The sequence below is a fragment of the Taudactylus pleione genome, unplaced genomic scaffold (genome assembly GCF_031769625.1).
Source record: "Taudactylus pleione unplaced genomic scaffold, aTauple2 ptg000016l, whole genome shotgun sequence".
NCBI lineage: Eukaryota > Metazoa > Chordata > Amphibia > Anura > Myobatrachidae > Taudactylus > Taudactylus pleione.
In genome coordinates this window covers 4,006,848-4,022,824 of record NW_028284418.1, presented here as the reverse complement: position 1 = coordinate 4,022,824, position 15,977 = coordinate 4,006,848, and the positions used below count along the sequence as shown (strand labels likewise).

The window sequence follows — 15,977 nt, the reverse complement described above, 5'->3', positions numbered from 1 at the left end:
GACTATCATCCTCCAGCAGAGCATTGGCTGTCACTATGTGAGCGGGTGACCGTTGGAAATTTCCTGGATTTTGGGAGTGCCCTCTCTGAGTGTATCTGGGTGTTCCCTTCCTAGGTGGTCCCTGATTTCTCAGTTTACAATCCCTCTTTATGTGTCCCTCTTTTTTACAATAAAAACACCTTACTGTATAACTCCGTTGTTGGCATGTGTTGTAAGGCTGTGGCTGTGTATGTGATCCCTCTAGAGCCTGAATGCTCACTGCCATTAATTTCTCAGTCAGTGCCTCTTTCCTCCTGCCAATGTTCTTGTCATGTTCTATGGCAGAGTCTCTAAGTGCATCTACCATAATTCCTCTCCAGTTAGGTAGAGATGTTTGCACTCTAGTTTTGAGATTATCCTTGAGACCATCCATAAGTACCGTAACAGCTACTTCCCTGTGGTGTACATCGTCTTTAATATCTGCTATCCCAGTGTACTGGGTTATTGTTAGCAGTGCTCAGGCAAAATAATCTGATGCAGATTCGCTATCCTTTTGTTTAATAGTGAAGATTTTACTCCAGCTAACTACCACTGGGAAATATATAGCCAATTGTGTTATTATACGTTTTATATTTGCCTGGTTATCCTCATCAGTTAAGGATTCATCCTCATCCAATACACAATCCTTTACAAACTTTTGCACATCAGTATTGGAGGGGAGACAGGCCCTTAACACCACTCGCCAATCCTTATTAGTTGGTTCGTAAGCATTACCCAAATAAATTTCTGGCATTTACCTAACTTTCCTAGGGTCTGGAGAAGGCGGCGGAGAAGGGGGGGTTAGGTTTAGGCACTTAGAGGGGGATTAGGGTTAGGCACTTGGGGGGGAGGTTAGGGTTAGGCACCCCTAAGGGAGTGTTAGGGTTAGGGGGGTAGGTTAGATTAGTTAGTACTTACCTGGGGACGATCAGGATTTCCAGCGCTGTCGGGCTCCCGCCCAGGATCTGTTCCTCTGTCGGCCTGATGCTGCCGGGATTCGAACTACCAGCCATGCGGCCGGCGATATTACATACCGATTCCCTTTTCCCCCTTGGTGGTGACGGTTAAAGGGAATCATCGGAAGATAAGGGAGGTGCCCTGCTCCCGAAACAGCGCACGGCTCTTCACCTGATGCTCCCACATGTTCCCCATTTATCTTACACTTCAATAATGCTGTAAGTAGAGAACAAGATCAAATAACTGTTAAGCTAGGTACACACTGAGCGATGTTCCATCCGTCATTACCTGCAATGGGGTCGCATACGATCAGAGGTTGACGAATGCGACCGCGGCAGCGCGCATATTGGTCGTACACATTGAGCGATGTGGCAAATATGTCGTTCCGATTGAGCTGGAAACTACATATCGTGCCAACATTGTCTCAGTGTGTACCCAGCTTTAATGTGAATTTGCTGAGAACTTACTGAACTCAATCACAGGTCACAAGGGGAAACAAAAATATTGCGACAAGAAAAAAAGATGAAAAATGGGGCTGTGGCGAATACCGTGGATTTCCATCCACACGCTCCTGCCAGATCAGTGATACTTGGATAAAGAACTTCTTAGCAGCATTACTATCTCCCCAGTGCCAGATTAAGGCCCTCATGGGCCTGGAGCTGAAATTTACAAAGGGCCTATTGCGTGCTGCTGCAGGGGGTGTGATTACTGATATGGGGGTGTGACCAGTGGTGTGGGGGTGTGGTCTGGGCGTGGCTAGCATCATGAAGTATAGCTACCCACCTACATTCAACTATCTCAATCTCCCTCCACTCTTTGATTTATATGAAGCATACACCACCTGGTTTATTAATAAAATACAACAAATTTTACTAAGAAAGTGTTTTAACAGAAACATATGTGAGAATTGCTAGTTTTCCAATATTTACCGTTAATATTTACAATTATACAATATTTACAAAGTGAAAGGTGCAGAATATGAAAACATAATAAATAATACTAAATAAATATTAAATAAAGCTAAAATAATATGCACATTATTAAATATTAAATAAATATGAAATATGTGAAGTGTGACTGCAAAAATGGCTCCATAAGTATGGGGCCAAACTGTAAAAAAGTACACTTTTTGGAATTTTGTACATAGGGGTCAGACCGCAGTCTCCACAAAGAGTGTGATTGGGATCCTGCTGCACCATTGTTGGCCCAGTGTCAGTATTTAGCTTGGTAATTATTATGGGCCTGATTCACTATGCATCGCAATATTGCGTACGCATGCAGTTCAACTGTGATAGCAAGCCAAACCACTGCGATCACAATGCAAACTCAGCACTACATAAGGACGCCCACTTTACCATAAGCACATCTGTAATACTTAACAGAATAGCGAAGCCATCGGTACAATCAAGTACCATCGCAGCCTCACGCACAGTAGGACAAGTCCTGATCTTACTCAGAAATGCTAACAGCCGCGCACGCTGAGACCTCACACTGAGTATGGCTTCGAAGTGACTAATTTATGCATGACCCTGAAATGGCATGCGAACGCAGTGACATGCCTGCGTTTCCCCGACCACTCCACCGTCACCACCCACAAACAGCACTTCCTGTCAATCACTCTGCGATGGGTCTGCGTAGCCTTCGCAATGGCCGGTTCGCGCCCTGTGTTGCGTACTCATGCGCAAAAACGCAACAATCAACCGATTGTGTGCGTAATCGCAATTGCGATCGGTAATGAACCAGACCCAGTGTTTGTATGCAACCTGATAAAAATGTTAATCTTTCACCTCCCTTCCTATCTCAAATATTGCACTTTTATTTGCCATTGTCTGTGTGTGTGTGTGTGTGTGTGTGTGTGTGTGTGTGTGTGTGTGTGTGTGTGTGTGTGTGTGTGTGTGTGTGTGTGTGTGTGTGTGTATGGATGTGTATAATATATATATATATATATATATATATATTAGTATAAATGTGTGTATATATTATAAATATTTTGAGTACACTAATTCTGCTCTCCCTGCATTATGTGTAAAATGTATACTGCTGCAGTATACACAGCAGCAGCCAGGCAGCCTGGCCAGCAGGACTGACATGCACCTTACCTGAGGGCTGCCGGACCACCTTCATGCTGAGCTGCTGTGTGTGCCTGCTGGGTCTGCCCATGGCCATACTGGTGGATATAACCGGGGGCGGGGCTGGCTGGGCTGCTTCAGGCTCTTGGTGCGGTGGTGGCGGACGGGAAGTATGTAACGTCACACGCAGTGCGTCACGTGGCGCGGAGGCGGCGCCGCCGCCGATTGACTGCGAGATAGTGGCGCTTGATGGCTACTAAATCATGTTGTTGCTTTCAACTTTGAGCCACAGGTGCCGCGGGTGGGGTGCGCGGCCAGGGGGCGGGGTCTCGGATAAGCACTGCAGGCTGATGTAGAAGGGTAAAAAAACCTGTCTGTCTACAGCAGCGCACACAGGCACAGCACAGATCCTTCTGTGTGGGCCTATTCTGATTGTGGGCCTGGAGCTGTAGCTCCATCAGCCCCATTAGTAATCCGGCCCTGTAACTCCCTACTTGGAAGTAGGCTCAGTTAAAGCAGATAAGCTTGTAAGCAGTCGGTGCCAGTATCCTACAGTCCGACAGCACTGACCGGTAAATTGAACATAACCAATTATCTTATAAACCACGAACAGTATGAGATGAGTATGAGAGACTTGTTCACCATTATATCAATCAAGGGATAGTTCTATACAGAAACTCTAATATTATGGCAACTGACATAACATCAGATAGTCCTGCAAGCCAATCATTAAATCTGGACTATAATTATGTGTTTAAGATAAAACTTATACATGCGTTTTAGCTGCTTTTATTGTTTTGTGTGGTGATTTTCTCACGTTCTACTGGCACACGGACAAAATACAGCCCCATTACATGGGCGCACACACAAAAAGAATCAACCCACAGGTAAAGGTCTGTGATGCTAGTATTTGTGATAAAGAGATAGCATTATTGATGGCTGTGCTAGTGATGGATAAAGAGAACACATACTACACCATAAAAATGTAAAGCACTACAAAATATACTTGATATAATTTGTTTTTACCCATAACTAAATATGTCCAGTACGCTTGCAGGGGGGATGTATTCAAAATGCTGACAATAAAAATATAGACAATCATAAGGTCAATACCAAAATGTTGACTGTCAAAAGGTCGACATTGACGTAAAGTCAACAGCGTCATTAGGTCACCACTAAAATGTAGACACAGTCCAAATCTTGACAATGAAAAAATAAATGACGACAGGCATAATGTTGACAACCAAAATGTAGACACTGGTAAAATGTTGACAGTTACAATGTTGACATAGATAAAATAATAAATAATGGTAACCAATCGTAATGGACAAATGTACAAGATAGGGGAATTGAATTAGCCGCGGGACCTCAGGTAGGTGCAAACATGAATCTATGCCTTACCGCGCCTTAGCCGTGAGGCTCACTGTGGGATTTAATTGAATAACTCCGGCCAGTTAACCTGGGAGCTAAAGCCTGTGGTAAGTCCTGCGGCTAATTTAATTCACCCCTTGGAGTTTACTGAAGGTACTAGCATTATTTTACGGAGAGCACAACTTCATTGTGGGGCGATTCAATTCAGCGTGATGCTGAATAGCCCCAGGAAGGAGTTCACGGAGCTATTCAATTGGCCGCACTGTTAAGTCCGACTACAGGATTTCTGCTCGCACCCTCTTGATTGCGATCAGAAATCTGACTTGTGTCAGCCGCGATGCTGTTTTCCGGCTTAGCGCGGTGCTAACAGCCTTGCGACCGGCACTTTAGTCGGAGAATGCTGGTTACCACGATTAAACGCCCAGCTTAAGGCGCGGTAACCGGCATTCTCCGACTTAAGTGGTTTTAGTCGTATTTAACAGCGCAGTCAATTCAAAAGCTCCGGGAACTCCTTTACGGGACTATACAGCATCGCACTGATTTGAATCCGCCCCCATTGTGTCAAAAATGTCCATGTGTACCTTGCCTTTAGTCGCTTGTTCACGCTGAATTTTTTTTGCTATGATCAGGAAATCTCTGTACTGTTCTAAGCAGGTGAATGGTTCACTTACTGCACTATGCTCTCTTGGCATGAAGGTTTGATGAGGAAGGCATTTCAGAGTGATTACATTGATGCACTTTAATATTTGATGAGAAAATATATCTGACAGTATAAGAGTTGTCAATAGGACATTGGGCCTAATTTAGACATGTACGATCATCCGATGAACTTCTCTGATGGTTGGGTCTGTGCATGCGCAGGACCCATTCGTAGACCCCCCCCCCCCAAGGGTCTGAGCGGGGGCGTGCCGTCCCCATTTTCCGGAGGTACGAGGCCAGGGTCTGTGTTGGTGGATGGATATTCCAGACCTCTGAAGTGACCAGCACCCGGACAGCCTGTGGGAAGCTTCAGCCTCCAAAGCCTGACCAAGGAAGCAACTATCCTGCAGCCTAACCCTAATTCTCCCCCTAGTCCCTAGCCCTTACCCTAAGGGGTAAATTTACTATAGCGAGAGTTTTTAGAAGTGGAAATGTTGCCCATAGCAACCAATCAGATTCTAGCTATTATCTTCTAGAAGGTGCTAGTTTCTGGGCTCACAATGCTGCGTATAACTCTGAATGAGCCCTTAAATACATAGAATAACACAAATCCACACAATAAATACGCAAATAAAAAATAAAAACAGACCCACCGAAAAACCTAGGGCCTGATTCAGAGCCGCTCGTAAGCTCTGAGCGATGTTCGCACAACTGCGCATGCGTATGGGTCGTAATGCGCATGCGCAAAACAGTCATTGCGGTCGGAAATCGTGCGCTTGTAAAACAGCGAGGGGCTGCTAATTTGATTGACAGAATGTACCGTTTATGGGTGGTAACAGGGGAAGGTGCTTGAAAATGGGGGAGTGGAGATCCGAACGCAGGCGTGCCTAATGGTCAAAAGGGCGTTTAATGGGAGTGCATAATTAGTAAAGGAGCGTCATCGACCACGTTACTTGGTTGTCTTTTAGCCTGAACTGCTCGCAGTGATAGCGGGAAGAAAAACCTACCACAACCACTGCGAGCAGTTCAGATGCCTTTCGATGTTCCCGATTAATCTAATACCGGAGATGACGTGTGATGCGAATGGCAAACGGGCGTCTTTACAAAATAGCGAGCGCATTTTTCGGACGCTTGCTCAGACATAGAGGCGTCAACACACCGCAAATAGCGAGCACTCAATTTAAATATCGTTTTAAGAACGAGCGTCCGCAAATAGCGTCCGGGTCTGAATCAGACCCCTAGATCCAGAGTAATTTTGCACCAAAAAGAATGAATTTAGTGTGGATAAGGGTGTATTTGTGTGGATTTAGGGCCTGATTCAGACCGCTCGCTGCCGGAGACAGCTCGCATGTCTGATGGGTGTGTTTCTTTTTTTTTCTTCCTCCAGCCCGCTCGTGCGAGCGGCCTGGAGATGGTCACGATTATCGCGGCCATCGGGCTTGCGACGAGACCCTGTGGTAGGGTCTCGGCTCCCGCAAGCCTGAGTGGACTTCCTGCTCTAATAGAGCAGGAAGTCCACTACTGACATATCTAGTGATGTTAGTAGGGCCGCCCACAAACACCAAGCTTTCCTAAGGAAACGCCTGCGTTTGCCTAACCACCCCCCTCCCCGCCTACAAAATGGGGAGAGCTGTCACTCACCATCGACAGCCGCCCTGTCTTGTAGCGAGCCCCGGAGCGACTGAACTTCAGTCGCTCGCTGGGGGTCGCGCAGGGGGCAAACATCGACCCGCTTGTAAGCACTGTGCACTTGCGAGCGGGTCTCAATCAGGCCCTTAGTATGCAGCAAGCACAGTCTAAGAGATGCACAATTTGGTTTCAACCTCGAAGTGCCCACCATAACCCATATTGTTCATTCACACCAGCATGCAGAATAGCTGGACAATCTGGGCTATCTAATTAAACTACTTAGCGCTACTATGCATTATATACTTGTTCTTGTAACAATGCAAGTGCACACTGGTGTTGTTACTTCCTTCTCCCCTTCTGGTATTTGATGATAGAAAGGAGGAGAGATGGAAACTAATAACACTTTCATACAGAAAAACTCAATAACCCGGCTTTTACCCATGCACAGTTATTTTTGCCGGTCACAGGGCCTGATTCAGACCCGCTCGCGAGTGCTGAGCGCTCGCAAGCGGGTCGATGGTGCCCTAGTGCGCATGACGGAGGGAACTCCGTCGTGCGCATGCGCGAGACCTGGGGAGCGACGGGGAAGCCATCATCATGGACACTCGCATAAGCTGTGGGTGGTAACCCACAGCTATGCGAGCGTCCAAGAGGCCACTCCAAGTTTAGGTAGGAGGGCCCTGATTCAGAGCGAGCGCTCTGGTCAGAGCGTCCGGCTCTGAATCAGGCCCACAGTCTGTACCCCCCTCACACAGAAAAGAAAATTCACGGGTCAAGCATTTGGACCCGATAATTTGCGGATTAACCCAGAATACATCATCTGTGTGAAAGGGTCAACCCAGGTTGCAATTCCCATTACTTCAACCCTGGAATATTGACCCAGGTTGACCCTTTTACACAGAAAAAGGTCCCGTGTTGATCTGCAAATTACTGGGTCTAAATGCTTGACCCGGTAATTTGCTTTTCTTTGTGAAAGGGGTATAACATAGAGATCTTTGGTGTGAGTAGAAGCTTTAGAGAGATGGATGACGGAGCAGAGACGGTGGAAAGTGGAACGCGTTCTATCATCCATGCCCTGACATCCACCTTTGTAGAGCCCTTGTGTAGTCTGTTACTTTATATAGAATAGTGAGCTCTGGGCCTGATTCAGAGCCGCTCGTAAGCGGCCGCTTGTTCGCTCCGAGCGATGTTCGCACAACTGCGCATGCGTACGGGTTGTAATACCCATGCGAGAACCAGTCATTGCAGTCGGAAATTGTGTTCTCGCAAAATAGCGAATGCCTGATAATTTGAGTGACAGGATGAGGCGTTTGTGGGTGGTAACGGGAAGGTGCTTGAAAACGGGGAGTGGAGATCCGAACGCAGGTGTGCCAAAAGGTCAAAACGGGCGTTTTAAGGGTGTGCATAATTAACAAAGCAGCGTTATCGACCATGTCACTTGGTTGTTTCTTAGCCTGAACTGCTCGCATGATTGCGGTAGGAAAATCCAACCACAAGCACTGCGAGCAGTTCAGAATCCTTTTGATGTACTCGATTAATCAAATAAATAGCGGAGATGACGTAGGATGCGAGCGGCCAGGGGGCGTCTTTACAAAATAGCGAGCGCATATTTCGTTCCCTCGCTCAGACATAGAGGCGTCAACAGACCGCTAAGAGCGAGCGCTCAATTTAAATAGCCGGCCCCTTTTTCTGAACGACCGTTCACAAATAGCGTCCGGCTCTGAATCAGGCCCTCTGTGTGCTTGGCCTTCTCTCATGCGAGAAAGGGTACCATGGCCAATGTATATAGGCTTTGGCACAAGACCCTTCCTTCTTCCTATGTGATGGCATTATGACCTTTTAGATTGCCTTATTTGAGCTATTATTATGGCTTTCATACTGTTTGAAAGAAAACCGTAACTTTATAAAAGGCAGTTTTAGGAGGAATTGAGTTACTAGAAAACAGAGTAGAACTGGGAAAGAAAAAAGAGAAAATATTCTACTTTCACTGGGTTCATTAATAGGACGCAAGAATTGATATTAAGGGCCTGATTCAGAGATGGACGGAATTGCACAGGTGGACACAAGCGTACACAAGCGGCTGTGCAATTCCGTCCATTTAAAATGCAAATGCAGAAGGAGGTGTCACACATCTCCTTGCTTCATTTGCGTGATCCCTGTACTGCGACCCAGGTCGCAGCCTGGGGTCACCATCTAAACAATCGCGATCATCGGTTGTGATTGTTGTCGATGTTCCATTGGCCAGGCTTCAGTAGCTAAAGCTTCTCACATCCTGGCCGGGTCCTGGCAGCTTGCGATGCCAGGGAGTCTGTGGGCCTGATTCAGACCCGCTCGCTGAGATGCATACTCTCGCTGCTGACGATGGTATGCAGTGTGTATGCATCGCAGTGCGCATGTGCACACCTTAGCGAAAGTTCCGAATGCGTTTGCTCACTGCACATAGACAGCCCAGCAGAGTGAGTGACAGCTGAAGCCATTTGTAGGTGGTAACGGGCTGGCCATTAAAAACGGGGGAGTGGAAGTGTAAACGCAGGCGTGCCTGAGCATCTCAACGGCGTTTTAGAGGTGAGCATAATTATAAGACAGCATCATAGTACACGTCACCTGGCTTGTTTTTAAACTGAAGTGTTCGCAGTGCTTGCTGCAAGGTATGGTCAACCTCAAGTGCTGCGATAGCATCCGATGTACCGATGGTTGCATACACTCTTTGGACATGACGTGCACAAGTGGGCGTCTTAAAACAGGCTGGTGGGTGTCTGCATACACTATGTGATCGCTCTCTAAGAAATACTGGGCGTGCTAATACATTGCTGTGTGGTAGCAATGCCTACGCAATTTGCATACACATCATGCGAGTGATCGCATCTAGCGAGCAGCTCTGAATCTGCTCCTGTGTGCACGCAGACCCTGGCCTCGTCCCTCCCGGAAAATGTGGGCGGCACGTTCCCCGTTTCCAGGAACGCTGCCGGGGAACGACCCCGCTCCGCCTTCCAAACGCCGCAGCCTGTAAACCAGGCTGCGGCTGAGACATACTGTGAGCGGGCTCGCAGTCGGAGGGCTGCACATGCTCAGTACACGTGCTGCGCATGCACAGTCGGCAAAACATCGGAGATGTGCGCTGACCATCGGGTTAGCGTACATCTCTGAATCAGGCCCAGCTAAACTTTGATAATATGTGGCATTATTATATGTTTTCTTGTATTCATATTTTTTATTAGAAATGTTATAAATCTTTGAGACTGATGTTTTTTTTTCTTTTAAGTTGTGGATAAACATTATACTTTCTGTGAGATTTGGCAGCATTAGCCATTCTGTATTCTTGTTTATTATAAATGCAATATGGAAAGGAGGAGTTCTGTGTAAACACTGTGATGCTAAGATAACAATCTAATTTTATGCTGCCAGAAAATGGTGCTGCCAGAAATAGCTTGGTTGGACAGAATTAAAACCTAATGCACCAAAGAAACATCAGCATCTGTTATTTATACATGGACGTTCAATACAAAACCCTGTCTGAACAATCGCAGTTTGCAGATCTTGCCAAGTTGGATCTAATTTCATATTTGTTTGTAGCTTTAATAGTGTATTGATTGATAGATTTCCAGGGTCTCTGCATCTTCTCTTATAACTGCACTACAGTACCACTTGCATGTAACATCTCCATTCAGCCATCCTTCCCAGGGCTCTCTTAAGTGTGGCTTGCGATTGGTCTTTCCTCTAGCACCCTACTTTTTTTATGAAGATTTTTTATTATACCATATTAACAGTAAGAAAATATTGGGTACAGTATGCTGGCGCTCGGGATCTCGGTGTTGAGAATCCCGAAGCCGGCATCCCGGCAAAAGTTAGAATACCTGTCGGTAAGTATCCTAACCCTACCCCTACTCCTAAACCTCCCCCGCAGCCTAAACCTAACCCTCCCCCCCCAGTGCCTAACCCTAACCCTCCCCCTACGGCCTAACCCTAACCCTCCTCCTAACCCCACTACTTACCGTTGGGTTAGCTGCGGTCGGGATGCATTTGAACTACATTCCATCTTATTATTTGTTGTGCAACGTTCTCTGCATGATTGCTGTTGTTATTATTACTGGATGTACAGATGAAGAGAAGTATTAGAAAAAGTGGACATGCACTAAACCTGGAGGGTAACTAGTGTCAGACAGAAATTCCATGATATCGAAGTGACGCCAAAGAGTGGAATGGACCAAAATCACAGCACTATATGGGAGGGGGGGTTGGGAGGGAGGTGGGGGGGGGTGAAAGTGCTGACTAAATGGAATCATACCCCATGACTTACCTGTAGGTTTTATTTGGAGTTAAATGTATGTTTCTATGTACAATGGTTCAGATCTGTCTGTATTTAGCTCTATTATTTAGCTCCAGCTTGTCTTGTGTTCTGTATTTAGGCTGTTGCTCACTTGTTGCTTTTTATGTCTATTTTATTCAACGTTCATAAAAAATAAAAAAAAGATAAATTAAATGAAAAATTGTACTTGCTTCCCCCCTAGTCCTATCTGATGGGTACCCTTCCCTTTGTGCTGTGGGGACAACATATTATAGCAGACCACTATTATGGGGAGCACATATGTGTTATACTATGTGTATGTCTCAGCTGCAGTAGGAGGTACACGTATAGGGGTATTCAATATGGGCGCGATAACATCGTTTTTGCGGTAATATCGCACTTATGACGTCATTATCGCAGGTTTTACTTTTACACCGTATTCAATTTCAAAGACTTATCGCAGTTTTGAAAAGTCTTTGATAAAAACGGGGATAACTTTTCACCATTGAATAGGTGTCGAAAAAAAGTGCAGAATTGGGGTTTAGGGGTGCAGGCTTAAAAAAAATAGCCTGCACCCCTGGGAATGACATTTAAAAAAGAACTGTGTCAAAAAAAGTAAAAAAAAAAAAATAGGGACACCCCAAAAAATGAATTTAAAAATTGAGATGAAAAAAAAAATGGGAAAAAATTGTTTAACAATGGGACAATAGGTTCAGGGCTATTCTGCAAGTATGCGGCAGGTGTTTTCTAGAATAGATTTATAGCGGCAGGTGCACAAATGCAGAATTTGTAAAAAAACTTACTTTAGGGACTTAAAAATATGCTAGTACCCATTTTTATGTACCCCAAATTTGATGGGACCACTTAAAAAAATGAAAAAAATAACCTAAGTGCTCTTCTGCATCACTTCTTCAATGTCGGGAAAAAACACCTATTTAAATCCCCGACTTTCATTTAAAGGCTAAAACGGGGGTACCCATAGTGATCCCCCATGTTTTTACAACTTTAGGGGGGTCTTACAATTTTTTAAGGGAAAAATTCGTAACTTTACGCAAATCCAACTTCGGAGGCTCCCGTTTTCGTCAATTTTATGTTGAATACGGGGATAAGCGGGCGCGCGCCCAAAACTTTAACGCAGGTAAAAACTCTGATATGAAACGTTAACTTCGACAGTGAAGTTAACGTTTCATATTGAATACCCCTCGTAGACTGTCACATGTAGGCTTCCAGAAGTGTACAGATGACGCTGTGGGAGGCAGACACAAAGTATTGCTAATCTGAAGCCTTGGAGGCTCCTTTTGTGGAGGCTCGCTCTCGCAAGATTGTGAAAAGATGATTTTTCTTGTGTGTGGTTTTAATACATATCGTATTCAGACTAACCTCCCGTTTGTTTTGTTCCGTTTGTAGATTGTTATAAAATGTCCTCAGAAATTAAAGATGTGGGTGTCTGGGCACAAACGAAAACTCTCCTCTACAAGAATTATCTTGTTAAATGTAGGACAAGGAAGGACACATTGCAGGTATGTGGGGACAACATTAACTTCTCTTAAAATGTTTTTTTTTGCTATGAATGGAAATTGCTGTCTATTAATAGCTTAGCCTGGTGCACCTAATAACATGCTACACACTGCCTATGGTGGCTTTCTCATCTTTCATAAGAAAAATTATTTTTTGTTCATGTGGTGTAAACTGTGGGCCTGATTCAGACCCGGTCGCAAGCGCTGAGCGTTCGCAACCGGGTCGATGGTGGCCAACAGCGCATGTGCACGACGGAGCCGGCTTCGTCATGCGCATGCGCGAGACCCGGCTAGCGACGGGCAATCCGTCGCTCCGGGTCTCGCACCAAAGGGGGCGAGCTGTCGATGTTGAGTGACAGCTCTCCCCCTTTGGTGGGCGGGCCGGGGGGGATGGCTGCCAAAACGGAGGCGTTCCCGAGGGAATGCTTGCCGTTTGGGGGTGGCCCCACTGACATCATGAGTGATGTCAGTGGAGAGCTTCCGGCTCTGTTAGAGCCGAAAGCTCTCTGGGGCTTGCGATGAACGAGACCGTACCACAAGGGTTTAGTCGCAAGCCCGATGGTCGCGATGGTCTTGACCATCGCGACCATCATCATGGCCGCTCGCTATAGCTGTGGGTGGTCACCCACAGCTATGCGAGCAGCCAAGAGGCCGCTCCAAAAAAAAAAAAGCCCAGTCCTGATTCAGAGCGAGCGCTCTATCAGAGCGAGCGGCTCTGAATCAGGCCCTGTGTCCAGTAAGTGACGCTCAAGACAGACACTGCAAATGTAGACTTTGGCACTTGGAACAAGCATTTTAAAATTAATACATTTTCTTTCCTACAGCTGCCTTGCCTACCATACAAGTCGGCATACACATAAGAGCCCATTTATCAATATGCGGTAACGAGGCTGATTTCTACACTTATCACAGAGATATAAAAACACCTCTTGCCGCAATTTCTTACTAAAATATCACCAGGGCACCTGAGCGGTATTTGGCTGCCACGGTGATTCAGTCCCAGAGCGAACTTTTAGTAGTTGGCATAAATTAATCCATAAAAGAGAATAAGTAAATAAAAAAAATGTGAAAGGTATTACGATAATAAAGTAAATAATAATTAATAAAGTAAATATAATCAAGTTAAGGGATTATCCCTTTTCCTTCCAGGACAATGTGATGAGATGGCTTCCATATGAAAAGCAGCAGGTATTGCATACTTCCATCACATACTATGATGAGAAAAGCCCAAAATATTCCATACTGTCCATATCATGCTTCAATGACAATTCCCTCCAATAGAACATACATGCACTTCCAACCCTAACTACCAGGGTGCACCCCACTCTGCCAAACTGTCCTGGCTCCAGAAACACAAACTGTTGGAGCCCATGAATTGGCTTAGTAAACAGATATTGGAGTTCTTTTAGAAGAGGAGGTGTCAGATTCAATTAGCTGTGAGGTTTACCCACGGCTAGCTGCTCTGCCCTGAGTTATCTAATTGAGTGCCGATAACCTGCGCATTAAAACTAGGGAGGTCAATCTCGGGTCGTTTTTTTAATCCTGGTCACAGTTAATGCAGATTTTTCCACACAGCCCCTCTGGGCCTTAATGTGCAGGGTAACCCATAGATTTCAGGCACCTAATGCGGAATCTATGGGCTAACGCGTGCCTGCTGCTAGTTGAATCTGCCCTGATGTCTGGGAGAAAACCCATGAGCGTACGGTAAAGAGCTCTGTAGCTATTAAGGGAAAATTCTTTACATGACAGAAGGCCCCCATACACGGTGCAATTCAAAGTTGGTAAGATGTGTTGCCCTTGAAATTCTTCCCTTGAAATTTTTCATACTGTAGTTAAAATATTGACAAAGACAGTGCTGTAAATAATCCCACATACACTATCATAAAAAGAGACAATAGAGATTCACAAGTGGAGATATCTTAAATCACTATTTCTTTATTTACACTAATTATATTTTATCACATTATTTAATTTGCTATGCTATATTTAGGAATATTGTAATTACATTAATAAAAGGTATGTTTATTCAAATTTAGTGGAGTATTACTCTCTTATAAGTGGAATTGATATGAGAAGTATTGGAGGTTGGAGTGTAAAAGGCAATTATTGCAGTAAAGCATTTGATTGCACACCAGTGGAGCGTTCAACTCAACACCATAAAGTAAAGTATGGGACTTGTGACACTACTACCATCCCATTCCGGCACCAGGCTCTTCTTAAAACGTGACCGGAAGGTAGACAATCCTCCTTTCAATCCCCATTTGACATCCCTTTTTCTCCATTACTCTCTTCTCTACCTAATTTGCCCACCTCATCCACAAACCCTCCTTTATTTTCTACATTATCTACACATCGTGAGATTTAAAGTAAAAATCATTTGGGTACACAGTAGACGAAGTGCAAATGACGCGTTGGTTATTCCAATTTCCTTTCATCCTCAATACAAACGATACAGTGCATTCACGCTATGCAATCCTCCAAATGAAGGAATGATATATCTTGCATCGTTTGGTTATTAGATCAGTAATGATATATTGTTTGCTTTTTAAACACCATACGACCATCTTAACCGATTTCAGGAAAATGTTAAAGTTATATGCGACGAGCCGACTGTAGGAAGAGAAAATGGAGGATATGGGAGTGGCTGAGGTAACATCTTCAGAGCCCATATCGGAATGACATATTGTCTGGTCGTCTGTTTTTTGCTACACATTTCATGATTTGCTCAAAATCATTAAAGATATCTTCTTATCTGCTATGCAAAGCAGCAGATGAGAAGATGCGAGGAAGTAAACACATGAGCACAAAAAAGTGCCTACACACTAGACGAGGGGTAGCCAACCCTGGTCTTTGAGAGCTACCAACAGTGCATGTTTTCCAGGTCTCACAGAATCACAAGTGAAATAATTAGCTGCACCTGTGGATCTTTTCAAATGTGTTAGTGAGTAATGATTACACCTGTGCACCAGCTAGGTGGTCTGGAAAACGAGAACTGTTAGTAGCTCTCGAGGACCGAGTTTGGCTACCCCTACACTAGACGATGTGGTCTGGTCGTGCAGTTTGGCGTACACACTTCACGATTTGCTCAAAACCATTAAAGATATCTTCTCATCTGCCGTGCAGTACAGCAGATGAGAAGATGCAAGGAACGACACACGGGAGCGTGCAAAAGTGCCTACACACTGGACGATGTGGTCGATATGTCATTCCAATTTGGCTCAAAACAACAAATCATCCAATATATCGTCTAGTGTGTACCCAGCTTTAGTCTCCTGCCTTTACTGGACAAACCTGCACAACACCATTCAGACACCAACCTTGTATATTTGTATTTACTGTGTATTGAAATGTTCTAAAATGACTACAGTTACCATAGTTGCAAGATCACAACTTTGAGTATAATCACGATTCTTTAATTTTGCCTATAACTGATATAAATCCAGTTTTTTGAATTGTTTTAACTTAAAGAGATTACAATATAATGTAAGGTAA

At 44.8% G+C, this 15,977-nt stretch overlaps 1 protein-coding gene across 1 annotated transcript in view; it reads left to right on the top strand.

Annotated features, from left to right (window-relative positions):
• ABCA5 (ATP binding cassette subfamily A member 5) overlaps positions 1–15,977 on the top strand; it is a 242,453-nt gene that overhangs the window by 15,670 nt on the left and 210,806 nt on the right. Inside the window, exon 2 of the mRNA XM_088474514.1 lies at positions 12,376–12,488. Coding sequence (XP_088330640.1) covers positions 12,387–12,488 — 102 coding nt within the window. The 5' untranslated portion in view covers positions 12,376–12,386. The remainder of the gene's footprint in view (positions 1–12,375; positions 12,489–15,977) is intronic.